The sequence below is a fragment of the Rhinolophus ferrumequinum genome, chromosome 23 (genome assembly GCF_004115265.2).
Source record: "Rhinolophus ferrumequinum isolate MPI-CBG mRhiFer1 chromosome 23, mRhiFer1_v1.p, whole genome shotgun sequence".
NCBI classification, from domain to species: Eukaryota; Metazoa; Chordata; class Mammalia; order Chiroptera; family Rhinolophidae; genus Rhinolophus; species Rhinolophus ferrumequinum.
This window is the reverse complement of record NC_046306.1, coordinates 12670221-12686532: the sequence shown is the minus strand read 5'-3', so window position 1 is coordinate 12686532 and position 16312 is coordinate 12670221. Positions and strand designations below refer to the sequence as shown.

Below are 16312 nucleotides of genomic sequence, written 5' to 3'. Positions count from 1 at the left end.
CGACTTATCTAAGTTATTGCTGACACAGACTCCGCAGGGAGAAGGTCTTCACGTTTCCCATTTTACAGGTGAGGCCGAGTCACTCGTTCAGGGCTCTTCGCTGGGAGTTGTGGACCCGGGGTTGAACTCCCCTCCAAAACTGTGGGAGGGCATTGGCATTAGGGAGTTGGAGAAGATGGACTCGCCACCCCCCACACACACACACACACCCGGCCCCCACAGAGTCCTAGGCTCTGCCTGAGCGGGTCAAGACCGGGTTCTTCCCCTGCTCGCTGTGAAGCCTGGCACAGACCCCTTGGCCCCTGAAGTTCAGTCTCCTCGCCTGCCCACCTGCTCAGGGGTTCCTCAGTCCCACCTTCTGAGTGGGTAGTGAGGGTAAGGAAGAACTGTGCCAAAGAGCTTTGTAAGTGTTGCATAATCTGCAAGCATTTATTGAGTGCCTGTGTGTGCCTGGTTGGGGAGAGGTGCTGGAGATCAGGACCCAGCTACAAGAAAGGATTCCTACTTTACAAATATTAATTGTTATTAATGATAATAATGACCAACATTTATTGAGCACTTATCTTGGGCCAAGTTTTCTACGGGTCTCGTCTCATTTAAGCGGCACATGTAGCTGTGAGGGAGGTGCCGTTAGTATTCCAACCTCACAGATAAGAAATGTAAGGCTTGGAGAGGTGAAGTGACTCTCCCAGGGTCAGATAGCTCCGTCCTGAGTCCTCTAGAGCAGCTCTGTCCAATAGATATAATGTGAGCCACACATAATTTACAATTTTTCTGATAGCCACATTTTTAAAAAGTGAAAAGAAAACAGATGAAATTAGTCTTAGTAATATAATTTATTTAACCCAGTATCCAAAATGTTATCATTTCAACATGGAATCAATAAAGAAATTAATGAGCCATTTTACATTTTCATTTTTGTATGAAGTCTTCAAAATCCACTGCATTCGTTTTTGTTTTTTTCATTGCTGTGTAACACATTATCACACACTTAGCAACCTAAAACAATACACAGCTATTATTTCACAGTTTCTATAGGTCAAAAGTCTGGGCATGGCATGACTGGATTCTCTACGCAGGGTCTCACCCAGTTGAAGTCAAGGTGTCAGCCAGGCCTGTGGTTCTCTTCCAAGCTCACAAGTTATTGGCAGAATTCATTGCTTTGTGGGTGTAGGACTGAGGTCCCCTTTTCCTGCCAGCTGCCTGCTGGGGATCCCACTCAGCTTCTAGAGGCTGCCTGTGGTTCTTTGCCATGGGCCCCACAGGCATTTCACAAGGTGGATATTTCCTTTCTTCCAGGCAAACCAGACTTCTGACTTCCTCTTCTGTGACCAGCCAGAGAAAATTCTCTGCTTTTAAAGGACTCGCCTGCTTAGGCGAGGCCCACCCAGGACGATCTCCCTTTCACTATAAAACACACATTCCCAGGTTCTACCTACACTCAAACAGAAGGGCGTGACACATGAGCAAGGGTCGCTGGGAATCATCTTAGAACTCTTTCGACTACATTCACCCTAAATCTCAGTTGGGACTAATCACACTTCCCATGCTCAGTAGCCACATGTGGTTAGTGGCTACCATATTGGACAGCTCAGCTCTAGCCTGTGTCACTGTCGGTCTTCCCTAGGAAGAGCAGGAAGGTGCTTGCCCAATTCCTTCATTTTACCGACAAGGAAACTGAGGCAGATCTGCGGAGAAGCAGGTCTCCCATTTCCTGGCCTACTAGTCTGTCTGTAGCCTTCACTACCTCCAAAACTCAGGGAGATCCCCCTGGAATTGGAGACGTTGTTTCCAAAAGAGAAAAGGTAGACCTGTTTCCCAAGGGTAGGAGAGAATGGAGCCGGGGTATGGTTTTTGTCCCCAGATCGTTCTGTGGGAGGGAACTGGAGTTTTAGATGAATTCATGAGTGATAGCAGTGGGAAGAGAGGCATATGGGCCTCTGGGGTTAAAAGGGTATCAAAGCCATGGATGGGCTGCCCCCCAAATTCTCCTTCAGTCCCTGGACCCAGATGGACATCTGAATCCATGGAGTTTGACCCTAAAGAGCAAGCTTGATGTTGCATAAAGTACAGAAATTTCTGGAATTAAGTAGGACCTGGGTATGGCAGGCAGCTTTGAAAATATCCCCCAATGATGTCTGCCTCCTGGTATTTACACCCTTGAGTAATCCCTTTCCCTTGAGTGAAGGCAGGACATCCTGATTTGTTTCTAATGGACAGACTATGACAAAGGTGATGATATGTCACTTCTAGGACGAGGTTACATAAGACTGTGACTTCCTGCTGGCTTTGATGAAGCAAGCAGCCATACTAGAAAGGCAAGGAAGTAAGGGCAATTTCTGGCCAACAACCAGTTAGGAGCTGAGGAATTCAATTCAGATGCCCTGAAGACACTGAAATGCTGCCAACAACCACATGAACTTGAAAGGGTATCCTTCTCCAGCTGAGGCTCAAAGGAGACCCCAGCTTTTACTAGCACCTGGATTTCAGCCTTGAAAGACTCGGAAGCTGAGGACCCCGCTTAGCTGTGCCTGGATTCTTGACACACAGAAACTGTGAGATAAGATGTGTGTTGTTTTGAGCTTCTACATGTGTGGTAATTCGTTATACAGAAGTAGATAACTAATACACTGGGTTTGAATCCTGCCTTTCACCACTAAATTGCTGTGGGCCCATGGGCAAAGTGATGTCTCCTCTTGGATTTTTATCTTCATCATCTGTAGACTGGGAACAGTACGTACCTTTCAGGATTGTGGTGAGGAGTAGCACATGCTATTTCCCCTCCATGAACAACTCTTCCTGCCCTTTCTGTACCCGGTATAGCAGTTAGGATTTAATTTAGCTGCAAGAACAAAAGATGAACTATAGTGGCTTAATCAGAGAGGAGGTGACTTTTGTGGAGGAGTCCAGATGTGGTGCAGCTGCCCACGAATGGTATTGAACACCTAGTCTTGTCACTTCCTCGTCCACTAGCCTTGTGTGGCTTTCATTCTAGTAGCAGATGATGTCAGAGCTTTGCCCACATCCCCTCGGATCCCTTTACCACTTCTGTGCACACTGGCTCCTGGCATGCTTTCCCTCCTGACAGCTAGTATCCGCATCTCTTTGTCAAAGGACTTCTGTAAGGCTACCGGAGCTGGCTATGCCCACACACAGAGAGAACCTTAAATTTCTGTCCCCCAACCCATAGGCTTAACTGATGTCTAAGGGGTCCAGAAGCATAAATGCTCCAGCACACTTGTCCCACAGGGACAACTCAGAAGAGTCACCTATACTTGTCCCGAGAATCCTCCTGTGAGACTTTGCTTGATGTCACACCTTACTGGCCTTCTTCCTTTCCTGGTACACTTCTCCACTCCTATACCCATTTTTCCTGGGAGCATTTTCAAAACATCACCATCCTATGAATCTTCATCTCAAGATTTGCTTCTGAAAACCCACCTAAGGCAATCCTCAAGGTCACCAAATAGCTGTTCTAGTTGCAGCAGCCATGTTCCAGGAAGGATGAAGGGCAAAAGGATGATGGGCAAAAAGGCTGCATCTGTCTCATTTGTTAGAAAAACAATAGCTTTCTGGGAAGCCCCTTCCAGTAGACTTCCCCTAACTTCTCATTGGCCAGTCCTGGGTCACATGGCTATCCCTAGCTGCAAGGAAGCCTGGAAAGGAAATGAACTTTTTAAAATTTAATTTACTTTTTAAATTTGAAATATAATGTTCTTATAGGAAGCTGTACAAATCTTAAGTTATAGCTAAATTTATTTTTTACAAATTTATGCATCCCTTTGACTGCCACCAAGGTCAAAATATAGAATGTCACCAGCATCCCAGTAGTTTGGGGGCAGAGGAGGGCAAATACCATGTTTCCTGAAAATAAGACCTAGCCAGACAATCAGCTCTAATGTGCCTTTTGGAGCAAAAATTAATATAAGACCCAGTCTTACTTTACTATAATATAGAGCGGGTCTAATATAATATAATATAATAAATACCAGGTCTTATATTAATTTTTGCTCATTAAGCATTAGACGCATTAGAGCTGATTGTCCAGCTAAGTCTTATTTTTGGGGAAACGGGGTATTTCTAACTGGAGACATTGCTATAGGTAAGGAAGAAGGGGAGAATGGATGACTAGCAGTGTCTTACTTGGCTGACTCCTACTAAAACTCGAGATCGTGGTTGGCTATCACCTCCTTCAGGAAGTCTTCTCTGGTCCCCAGGCTGAGTTGGGTCCCTCCAGCCCTCCCATAGTCTCCTGGGTTCCTCTAGTGTGATACATATAATGCTCCTCGTGAATTAAAGCTTTGTCTCATCCTGTAGCGCATGAACTCTGTGAAGACACAGCCTACAGCGTATACTAAGGGCCCAGCAAACGTTGAATGAGTGAGGGAGGAAAACAAGATTGGAGCTTGAGGACCCAAGCTTTTGACTCCAGGGGTCCAACCTCCCAGGAGACTTTCCAGAAGGGCATTGGAGACAGGCAGTGGAGATGGTGCTGGATGGACTGGAATTTGGTGACTGAGGACGGAGCCGGCACTGCATGGACCAATGCACAGACCTAATGGAACAGCTGGTGAGTTAGCCAGGAAGCTGAGCAGATGACTCTAGAATGGACTGTATAGATGCTGCCACCTGTAGCCAGAAAAGCCATGACCTGTGACGTGCCCCCTCCTGCTGCTGAAGGACACTGGCCCAGAGCTCAGGGCCTGAGGACAGCCCTGAGCCCCTTAGCAGCCTAGTCCTAACTGGCTCGCCTGGGAGCCTCCTCCCGGGGCCCCTTCATTTTCTTCCTGATGCCTTTAAAGAAAGAAACCCAAAGCAATGGGCTGTGTACCAACTATCTCGGGTTCCAGTTGCTTAGAATTCAGGCTGGTCTCTTAACCTTCTTGGGTCGTTGTATTCCCATTTTTCAGATGCGGAAATGGTCTGTAGAGCTGGAAGGAATTTTCAAAGACAATGTAATTAGTGTGGTCAGTTAAGGTGGTCAGCGTTGGCGTCAGACTCTTTGGGGTTGAATCACAGCTCTCCTAATTATAAGCTGTACGAGCTTGGCCAAATTAGCTTCTTTGTGCCTCAGTTTCCTCATACGTGAAACCAGCACAAATGAGAAAGCCTACATAGTAAGGCTGTGAGGAGTGAACAAGATTATTCATGTAAAGTAATTTACATGACAGCTGCAAGGTAAGTGTGCTGTAATTTTAACTGTTGCTGATTTTATCAGTATCTAAGGAGGCAGATGGTATCATTTCCTCATGGCTATTTCACCTCTAACTGGAAATTTTGGACAAGTCACTGATCTCAAAGCCTCTGTTTCTTCAATTGTCGAATGGTTACAGGATGGATGAATGAAATCATGTTTTAAAGTGTGAGGCATAGAGTGGGCATTCACTCAAGGATAATCATTCTCTGAATTAGACAAGCTCTTTCTGAGATAAATCTGTAACAAACAATCCCCAAATCTCACTGGCTTCCGATCACAGACATTCATTTCCCACGTGCAAGTCTGAGGATTGGCTGGGGTAGCTCAGCCTGCCCCAAGAGTCTTGCATCCTGAGAACAGTGGCTTCTGGGCAAGCTCTGCTCATGGCAGAGTGTGACAGCTGCAGGAAGGCTGGTGCCTTGCCTTGAAACTGTCCCACCGTCACTTGCTCCCACATCCCATCAGCCAAAACAAGTCCCCAGGGCCAAGCCCCAAATCACTGGGCTGTAGATGTATAATCTCCCCCAGGGAGGGCAGGGGTGATTGTGGGCAAACAGTACAATGTACGGTATTATCTGTTAAGCCCCTGAGTTTATAGATGGGGAAACTGAGGCCCAGAAAGAGTAAGGGAAATATTCGCTCTCACAGGGAATCAGTGACCCCAGATTGTTCTCCTCTCCTCCCTCCCACGCCTCACCTTGTATCCATATGTAATTTGCATTTGCTGCTTTTGAATCAACAGCTCAGGCATTTGAATCCTACCAGAAGGATGGTCGCCGTGAAGAAGTAGAAGTCTTTCCAGGACAAACAGACGTGCGAGTGTGACTCACCTGTGACCACACTGCAAGGTCAAGGGAACAAGGAAGACCCAGGATACCCAGTTCACCTCTACGGTTGACTGTCCAGCCCCAGATTCTATCAGGACACCAGAGGAGAGCCAGCAGGTAAAGTAGGGAGGAGGCTGCCAGCTTCCTTCCCTCCTCCAAGCAAGTCCTGGGTAGAAGGGACAGTTGTGAATCCAGCTAGCTGGGTCCAGAAATGTCCATTGTGGTGGCTGTCATTCTCTCTCCTTAGGCCCTGACTACAGAGCAGGTTCTCGAGAAATCAAGGTGAATGAGGTATTGTCCAGTGGGGGAGACAGCCCCTCCCCAAAAATAATGGCACCCCAATTGCTCTAGCAACATTTCCCCAAATGTGGAGGGATTTGAAGTGACCTTAGGGTATACCTGGGTGCAACATTATACAACACTGACTCTTGGAGTGAGAAAGTGCCTCTCTTTTCAGTCCTTCTGATTAAATATACCAGGAAGAAAGTCTCAGTTTACAGACCTGTGTCTGTAACATTTCAATAACCCTTACCAACCTTCATTTATTACAACGGACAGAAAGCAGGCTTCAGCCTCACAGGCTTGGCAGGTGGCAGCATCTAGCTAGAATTTAATAACATTATTTAATATTGTTTAATCGGACATGATTTTAATGGAACTTATCTGGTTTCATAGCATTTGCTTTTGTAATGGTCATCTATTTGTGGCCAGTGATCCTGCTTATCCCATTTATAGTAGTGATATCAAGTTTTTCTTTTGAAGTAAGTTTATTTATATACAAAAGAGAGTCCATTTAAGGAAAAACATTAGACAACACAAAGCATCAGGATGCTATCTTGCAAGTATGGTGAAAACAGTGAAAGGGGTATATGCACAGACTGATGTTTGGGAAACTGCTAGAACATACATTCGGGGTAGTTGGGCTGCTTGGGGGAGGGGTCAGGACCCCACAAGGAGAGACCTAACCGCATTAAGCATTTTAGGTGGAAGAAACACATGTCCTGAGAGCTGTGAAAGTGGGTGTTGGGAAGGATGAGAAGCTCGGTGCAGCAGTGGTACAGAGAGGAACCCCTCTGAGGTCTCACTAGGAGCCGCGACTCCCAGAAGGAAAAGCCAGGGGTGGGTGGGCTGCAGGGGAAGTGACAGTAGATCAGTGTTTATCAAAAGGTTGGAACTGTCGCCGGCAGAGATTTGCTGTCTGGGTGGTAGGGTCCCAGCCCCTGGTCATCATCTCTTCCAGCTGGGAACCCCCTCCTAAGGTTCAGAGCTGTGGATCCTAAACCAGAATTAGCCTGAGGAGAGAGAAGGAAAGGGTTAACCCCCTCCCCTGCTAGGGCTCTGAGTTCTGGCCTTGATTGCCCATCCAGACCCCATCAGCCCAGCTCCAGTGGCCACGAAGGCAGGACTCCCCGCCCTCCTTCACAAGGGCAGACTGAAGGTCAGAGCAGTTTAGCGTTGTGGTCCAGGGGACACAGCCAGGTCGCTGAGAACCAAGGATCCCCAGTTTCTCCATCATCCTAACAGGACCCTTTCTACCCCATCTGCTTCCCCAATTGTGGTCACAGGGAGGCCCAGGTTTCTGGAAAGGTATCCTGCTGAGCTGGTTGAACCAGAAGGATACCTTAGAGCTGGGCCCGGCACACAGGAGCCATACCTCTGGCAGGGTTTCGGCAGTCCCGGCCGCAGGCGCCAGGGCAGCAGCGACTGTTGCCGCGGCAATCTGAGTCCTTGTGACACAGGTGCTGAATGGGGCTGAGGCAGTCGAATCGGTCCTCGGGGCAGGTGCCCAGCTTTACTGCAACACACGGGCCTGGGTGAGCCCTACCTGTGCCCTGGTCCTGGGGCTTAGGGCTCGGGCACTTGGCAAACTGGATTATACTCACCTGTGACCATACGGACACACTGGCGGAAGCAACTTTTGTAGCAGCACTTCATCTTTGAGGGACACTGGCTGTCCTCTATGCACTGGTCAGGCACTGACAGGAGGCAGGGCCCATCGTCCGGTGGACATCCCCCAGATTTCTCTGCAAGGGAACCCCCCAAATCTTGTAGCTGGAGGCAGTTCAGAGTGAAGTAATAAGCAATGACTTGGGAATCACAAGATCTGAATTCTCCACCCCTTCTTGCCTGTCCTTTGGCAAGTTATAATTTTTATTTGGGGGATGGGCTTGCTTTTATTTATTTATCTTTATTTAGTTTTCTTTTTTTAATTGAGGTATGGTTGACATCTAACAGTATATTAGTTTCAGGTATACAACGTAATAATTTGGTATGTATATGTATTGCGGAATGAACACCACAAGAGGTCTAGTTAACATTCGCCTCCATACATTGGTAAAAATGTGTTTTTCTTGTGACAAAAACTTTTAAGATCTACTTTCTTAGTAACTTTCAAATATGGAGTACAGTATTATGAACTATAGACACCATGCTGTGCATTACATCCCCAGGACTTATTTTATAACTGGAAATTTGTGCCTTTTGACCCCCTTCGTCCATTTCAGCTGACCCCCGTCCCTCCACTCTGGCAACCACCACTGTTCTCTGTATCCAAGAACTTGGTTTTTTTTAGGTTTTGTTTTCTTTGTTGTTTAGATTCCACACATAAGTGAGATCATATGGTATTTGTCTTTCTCTGTTTGCTTTTCACTAAGCATAATGCCCTCTAGGTCCATCCATGTTGTCACAAATGCTATAGAGTTGGGTTTTTTTAGTTTATTTGTTTGTTTTTAAGCCTCCATTTTCTGTCTGTGAAGTGGGAAGCTGGACTCCTTCCTCCCGGTCTGGTTTGAGACTCAGATGACAGGAAGCTTAGGAGAAAACGAAGTTGTAAATCTCCAGCTGCACCAAGGCCGCCCCTGTCTGCCTCGGTCCTCATCCTCTTCACTCTGTGGCTCCTGACCCACTCCGAGCCGCTTCTCTTTGCAGGGCCTTGCTTCGGCTGTGCCCTTTGCCTGGCTCTGCTACACCCCACTTGTCAGGTCTCAGCGGAAACACCCCACCCCACCCCACCCTACACACTCCCAAAGGAGCTTTCCTTCCGTTCGTGACTGCCTCTATTTGTCTGCTTCTCTCACTTCGCTGGTGGCTATGAGAAGAGCGCCTCTGCCGGCTTTCTCACCATTAGGCTGAAGCACAACCCTTGACGCAAAACACTAGGTGCTCAGTGAGTATTTGAAAGAAAGGGTTTTGAAGGGAGAGCCGGCATCGTAGGTGTGTCAGCTGTTGGCATCTGGGTGCTTTGTCATAGCCACAGTCGGCCACATCTGTACCACGTTTGTCACTGTTGCAAATGGCGCAGGGGTCTGTATTAACTCGGTCTTTCAGGAGGTCCCTGAACAGCTCTAGAAAGTTCTGTCCCGGCGCTTACCTAGCTACTCTCCTTGTTCGGGTTTTGGGCGATTTCCAGATTTCATGCAGAAGGCTTGCGTCAGTGTCTGTCTCCATTGAGAAGGCGGAATCAAGGCCTAATTTAGGAGGACGACTCTGAGTCCTCATCTCCCAGGGCAGCTCCCTCTGACCTGCGCATCCCTCGACCCTGGCTGCCCCTGAGCCCTGCGGACAGGGTCGGGTCCCGGGCCTTCACTTCAGTCTAGTCTCTGAGAAGAGGTTCTAGAACCCCCAGCAGCAGCTGGATGCAGTGCTGTGACTTTACCTTGTGTCCACCTTTCCCCTCCCGCCCCTGACTGGGTACTGGCCACACACATAGTAGGCACCGTGCTTATTGGTACAGTAAGTGCTCTAGTCAACTTCACTCGTGCCATGTGGCTTAAACCAAATTGCTGCCCCCTGCTGGAGAAAGAGCAGCTTAGCCTGTGAGGGAGCCCGCTACACTTGAGTAGCCTCTCCTTCCCAGGCTAGGGAAGGGAGGGGCCCTGGGGACCAAGTGTCCAGGGTGTAGCCAGAGGGTCTCAGGCCTCAAGGAGGGAGCTGCCTGAACTCAAAGCGGGAGCTCTCTATGGGGCGTGGGGGGGGGATCAGGTCATAGCACCAGGGAGAGCTTCTGGGGGGAGGGCCAGGACCTGAGCCTTGAGGAACAGACAGATGAGCAGGAAGGGAAGGAGGATGAAAACTGGCATTTCAAGTGGGGAGAACTGGGGCAGCAACAGAGTGGCGGTGGAATAAGAGCCTGCAGTATACAGGGACAATGGGAGAGGGGCTGGGAGGTCATACTCAGGTCTTCACCTGCCTTCCTCCCCTGCCCTCCAAATCCAGGTTCCACGCTCACAGACATGTACACAGAGACAGGAGTACCTGCGTGCTCCTGGAGGTGCTGACTCGGAGAATAAAAGAGTCCTACCCAGTCACAGTTAAATATGCATATTTATGCACAAAGACATACATACGCATACATAGTTAGATATGCAAACACACTTAGCTATGAGTTTGACCGTACGAAATGCTGATATTCAACTTTTTTGATCTACAAAAATAGCAATTTCATATGGTTTAACCTATACATTTGTTTGTGTATATACATGCACACAGAGATATATACAATATTGATATATATATATATGTATAAATATAGACAGTCATGAGAACTGGGGCATATGTACAGAGCGGAATATGCAGACATACTGCCATGTACACATGCCTATACACAGAAATACATACACACAGAAATGAACACGCACTCGGACGTACATAGTCATGTACATATAAACACATAGCATATGTAGGGTGTGAAGAGAGACGTGAACGTGCATACACCGTCATAGACACAATTATATGCCCAGAGCTACACCAATACAATGAAACCATTGAAAACACTGGTTAGACACACACTACCTATCAGGAACTGTACCAGGCTCTTTATGTCAGAGACACCCAGACAGATTTGAGTGTGCGAGGGGAACCTTACAAACAGAGGCAGCTGTGCTTCCACAGAAAATAAACCAAGACTTCCCTTCACTCCACTTTGCCCCTTTCCTCCACTGTTTGAAATTCTACGGAGAGCCAGGCTGAGGTCTCATGGGGAGAATCAGGAAAGGACAGAGATGCGATGAGTTTGGGGGAGACCAGCGTGTTTTATTCCTCAAGACACCGTCTACTCCTGAGAGAGAAGCATGAGACGTCATTTTACAAGGTGTAGGTTTGGGAGGTGAGTCTTCCTGATTCCAAAGACCCACCTTCAACTGCCACCTTTGACACTGACTCAGAGTCAGTCTTCGGCCTTGAGCAAGTGGTTGTCCACTAAGCCTCAGTTTCCTCATCTATGAAATGGGAATAAAAATAGCTGTGACCTCACAGCATTGCAGCGAAGAGGAATGTGGTGATGGCATATGAATCACAGCCAGAATGGGATCTGGCCTTGGAACTTGCCAGCATCCTTTCCTCCTCAGCCTAGGGATTCTGAGTCTCTCCTCCCCAGGGAGAGAGCCCTGCATCTGAGGGAGGCTTACATTAGGCTAGAGGGGGCAAAGAGGATGCAGGGAACTGCTCCCAGGGCCCTGTGAGGACAGGACCTGTCCCCGTCACTGTCCCCTTCCCGCAAGGCGGGGCCAGGGCTGCACAGGTGTATGTAGGTCATAGTGTTCCAGCCCCAGAAGAGGATGGAGGCAGAGGCCTCAGTCAGGTGGGGAGGCACCTGTCTAGCTACTCCAGCAGCCCTGGCCTCCCAGCCTCCCTCACCTGTTGACATGTCAGCCCCAGCCTTTTGGGGGAAGCAGGGAGGAGAGAAGGAGGCAGGTCCTCCCAAGAAACCACACCCCTACTCAATTTCGGAGTCCCTTCCACAGACTGGGCTGGGGGACAAAGAGGGTCCAAGAAGGATGGAAACAAGATGGACAGGCCAGACCAGGCACAGGCTCGTTGGCCACAAAAGACAACAGAAAGGTTGATCTCCCTGCCACATGGACACACAAATCCACACATCTCCATGGAGACAACCAGAGCAGAGGGGGTACAGACAGGTTTACTCCCCCACCCCAGACGCACAAAGATATACATGGACACAGAAACAGGTGCATGCGTGCACCCACAATCCCACACTCAGGTGTAAAGACAAGCACAGACGAGCACCAAGAAACTGGCAGGGAGATGTTTACAGATATAGACGTGGGCAGGCTGATGGGCACAAAGAAGCACAAACAAAACGCAAGCTGCTGGAAGCACTAAGACGCCGGCATCCACAGGCACACACACAGGCACACACTGCATTGCCTGCCTCCCCCAAAGCCTCACACTCCCCGGAGAGGTAGGAACCACCTGGTCCTTGCAGCAGAGGACCCTATACACACTCACCTCCCTTCCTCCTGCCTGAAGCAGCAGGCAGCTGGCTCCCCAAAGCCAGGAAGGCCACCAGGAGGAGGAGGCTGTGGGCCCTCATGTTTCTGCTGCCGACACCTAATAAGGTCAGGGCCCAGGGGCCCCTAAATTAACACCTTCGGCCTCAGGGAGGCAGCTGAGTAAAGGAAGGAAGGAGAGGGTGGATGGAGTGGTACGTGTTTGCCTCATCCTGGCCCCACCCCCCTGCCCAAGAGCCTCCGTGCAAGGACGCTTGTGCAAGAACTGATGATGGGTCAGGACAGGACCAAGTACTGGGGGCTAGGATCCAGTCCTGCCTGTATTGCTGACTTGGGCTGTCATCTTAGGCAAGTCTTGTCCCTTGCTAGGCCTCAGTTTTTCTCATCTCCTTAATGGGTGCAGGTTGTCAGATACTCCCTTTCCTGGCTCTCTAAGATCTTGAAGCCCCAGCAATGGCTTAGGCAAGGGATAGATGTCAGCTTTGAATGACAAGGATTTGCAGAGTTCTGTGAGCCTAGGAAGCATTAGGGTTCGGGTCAGAGCTCTCTGCTGCAGAAGACTGGCCCAGGCTGGCACGGTGGGTGAGTCCAGCCCTGGCCTCTCCTCTTGGGTCCTCATGGATGGGAGACAGAGAGCTCGCTGCCTTTGAGGACATCACCTCCAGTGGCATCTGGTAGTACTTCCCCCTGCCTGGGTCTGGCTCAGCTGTCCGGGGTGGATGAAGCACAGGTTTTGGTTTGGCTGAGGTCGCTGGTCACAAGTTGTAGGTGGCCTCTGAGACCCCCTTCCCTGGCCCTAAGGGATCCTGAGCAAAAAAATCATCTCAGCCAAGGACCCCACCATAGATTTCACATCATTTGGCTCCTGTCATTTGGTAGAAGAGAGGCAGCTGGGGCTCAGGGTCCTAGAGGGCCCCGAGCAGAAACCCCACGGAACCATAGTACCTTACCAGGATGGGAGAAGGTCAAGACCACCCTCCTGCCTCCTATTTGAAAGATGAGGAAACTGTAGGCCAAGGACACACAGTTAATTTCTAAGCTGTGACTTCTGTCATTGTCTCCCAACAGTCCCCAATCAGGTCCTGGGCCCTGGAAGCAAGGCTTTACCCCATCTGACCCTGAGAAAGGAAGAGGACATTCCAGTGCAGAACCCTCACAGGAAGTTCTTCCCTGGGTTTAACTTGACTCCCTCATGCTGTCTTCTAAGCTCTCAGGAAAGAGGGACCCTATATTCTATGATCTGATCATTACTTTTGGAATTTTAGCGTCCCCTTGGCAGTTTTATTTAGAAGAATATTATGAGGCTATTTTTTTTCCTGATGACAAACTACACGTGTATATTAAAGAAAGGCTTTCTCTAGACATTTCCTGGGTGATGAAGTGTCCTCCAATATCACCATTTCTAATGTAACATGGTATTTTGTAATATTTATATGCCAAAACATGTATATTTGTGAAACACATAGGTTTCCAATTTTTTTTCACTCTAAGTAAAGCTGTGACAACAATCTTTGTACATATATTTTGAATCACATCTCTATTTTCTTGGGGTAAATTTGTCAAATTAGAAATGCTAGGTCAGTCAAAAGGTACAAACTTCCAGTTGTGAAATAAATAAGTTCTGGGGATGTGATACACAGCATGGTAACTATAGCTAATGGTAGTGTATTGCATATTTGAAAGTTAATAAGAGAGTAGATTTTAAAATTTCTCATCACAAGAAAAATAATTTGTAGCTGTGCATGGTGATGGAAGTTAACTAGACTTATTGTGATGATCATTTTACAATATGTACAAATATCGAATCATGTTATACACCTGAAAATAATATAATGTTATATGTCAGTTATACCTCAATAGAAAGTCCGAAAAACCAAAAACAAACAAACAAGAAATGCTAGGTCAAGGGCGGGAAAGTTTTCCAGGCTTTGAACATCCTGAAATTGCATTTCAGAAAGTAAATAAGTGTGTGAGCTTCCACCTGCTCTGCAGGAGACATCTCTTGTTTTTATCTGACCAGCATCCCTTCCTTTGGAGTCATAGCGCCCCACCCACTGTAATTCTGATTGGCTGCCAGTCACCAGGTACTTCCCCTATCACAGGTGAGGACATTTAACCCAGGTAAGAGCCACTGGACTCTAACCTGTCCAACCCTCCATTCAAATACTGAACAGAGTAGGCAGTGCTCTAGAGAACAGTCTAAAATCATTGCTCACAACCCAAGATTCTTAACAGATATACTCACCAAATACAGGATAGTAAAAAAAGAAGTACATAAAATCTTTGCCAATGGAAAACAGTCTCATTTTAATTTGCCTTTCTCTGAATATGGGTGAGGGAGAGCATTTCTTCATATGGTTATACTGACCAATTGTATGTATTCTTTTGTGAATTGCCTGGTTTTGTACTTTGCCCATTTTTATTGGAATACCTTTATTTTTATTGTTGAGTTGTAAGAGCTGTTTATGTATTAAGGATACGACTAACTTGTCAAACACAAGAAGCAGTATGGTAAAGTGGTTAACGGATGTAAACTGCAGTCAGGCAGACCTCGTTTTGAATCCTACTGCCCCCAGGTTCTAGCTGTGACTTTGGACAAGTTACTTAACTTTTTTGGACTTCAGTTTCCTCTTCTATAAAATAAAGATAATAATATTTATTTTAGGATGGTTCTGAAGATTGAGTAAAGTGAGCTTGATAAATGCTTATTTTAATCCTGTCCTATTTGTTTCCTTGTTTTCACTTTGTATCAAAGTTTTAAATTTGGGGGTAGTCAAATCAGTTTTCATTTGTATGTTCTCCCTTTGTTTTTATGCTGAAAAAAAAAGTCTTTTTGACTGGTGTCAGATAATTAATTATTCACTATAGTTATGTATAATTCTTTTGTGACTTTTGAAAAAAAAAACGTTCATTCTTCAATCCATCTGAAATTTACTTGGGCAAAGGTATGAAACAGGGAAATACCTTTTTTCTAAGTTATTAGGCCATTGTCCTAGCATCATTTAGTGAGTAATTCAAACTTTTGCCATTGATTGGGAATTAGAACTTTATCAAAAACTCAAGTCTTCTATGTAACAGGGGCTGACTCTGGGTTTTCTGTTCTCTTCCTTTGTTTATTCTCCTGCCAGTACTGCTTTTGTAACTGCTTTTGTAACAGTTACAAAAATACATTTTAGTGACTGACAATGTCCCATTACCCTTCATTAGTCTACATTTTCAATCATCCATGTCACAAGTATTTTATTCTTCCAAGGTAATCTAAAAAATGACTATTTTTTCCTAATAGTCATTTTTAAGTTCCAAAATTAAAGTTATCGTCTTTTTGTCAAAAATTATCATAGAAGTTTTCAAAAATACACCAAAAAACAGTGCGTTGCTTTTATGAAACCCCATATGCCCACCACCCAGATTCAATGATTAACATTTTTCCCAGCTTTATTGAGATATAATTGACGTACAACATTGTGTAAGTTTAAGGTATGCAATGTGATGATTTAATACACATAGGTATTGTAAAATACTTAACCACAATGAGTTAGGTAACACTTCCTTTACCTCCCACAATTACCATTTTGTTGTTCTTACTGTTAAAGCTTGACTCTGAGCAACTTTCAAGTAGACAATCCAGTAATGATGGTGATAATGACCAGGCTCTACTGAGATCCCTTTAACTTACTCATCTTAGAACTGAGTCCCAATTAACATTTTACAACACTTCTTTCATGTCTATTCCCACCCCTTCCTGGCTGAAGTATTTGAAAGTAAATCTAGCGCCTCTCACATTTTACCCTTCAATCCTCCAGTATGCATCTCAAAGAAATAAGGACATCTGCGCACGTGACTACCACGCTGCTGTCAGAGCTAACGAAATTGGCCGTGATATCAGTTTAGATAAAAAGTTATCTTTCTATGATCTTTTCTGTTTCATTTAGATTTTTAAATACTTTGGCACGTGAATTAAAAATGATTAATGAACCAATTGCACGAGGTTAAGAATATCATAAAGCAGAAATGCAGAAATCCCGAGCAGAAATAGCTCA

General features: G+C 46.5%; 1 protein-coding gene across 2 annotated transcripts; it reads right to left on the bottom strand.

Annotated features, from left to right (window-relative positions):
* Nucleotides 1-6879: 6879 nt before the first annotated feature.
* WFDC5 (WAP four-disulfide core domain 5) lies at nt 6880-12416 on the bottom strand. 2 transcript variants are annotated; one of them, XM_033095278.1, is made up of 4 exons: nt 12271-12416; nt 7908-8048; nt 7679-7834; nt 6880-7316 (listed from the first exon to the last, which is right to left on the bottom strand). In XM_033095278.1, the coding sequence occupies exons 1-4, from the start codon at nt 12353-12355 to the stop codon at nt 7312-7314; spliced, it is 387 nt and encodes a 128-aa protein (XP_032951169.1). In that variant the 5' UTR covers nt 12356-12416; the 3' UTR covers nt 6880-7311. The 2 variants fall into 2 exon arrangements, with proteins under 2 accessions (XP_032951169.1, XP_032951170.1); XM_033095279.1 differs by having other exon boundaries at nt 7679-7819.
* Nucleotides 12417-16312: the final 3896 nt, after the last annotated feature.

What these genes read in the sequence shown, in the direction of transcription:
- WFDC5 (XM_033095278.1), bottom strand. Translation starts at nt 12,355, where the DNA reads ATGAGGGCCCACAGCCTCCTCCTCCTGGTGGCCTTCCTGGCTTTGGGG. An exon ending in TTCAGGCAGGAGGAAGGGAG is followed by an intron (nt 8,049 to 12,270) that starts GTGAGTGTGTAT and finishes GTTCCCTTGCAG; the next exon opens with AGAAATCTGGGGGATGTCCA. An exon ending in GTGTGTCCGTATGGTCACAG is followed by an intron (nt 7,835 to 7,907) that starts GTGAGTATAATC and finishes GGGCTCACCCAG; the next exon opens with GCCCGTGTGTTGCAGTAAAG.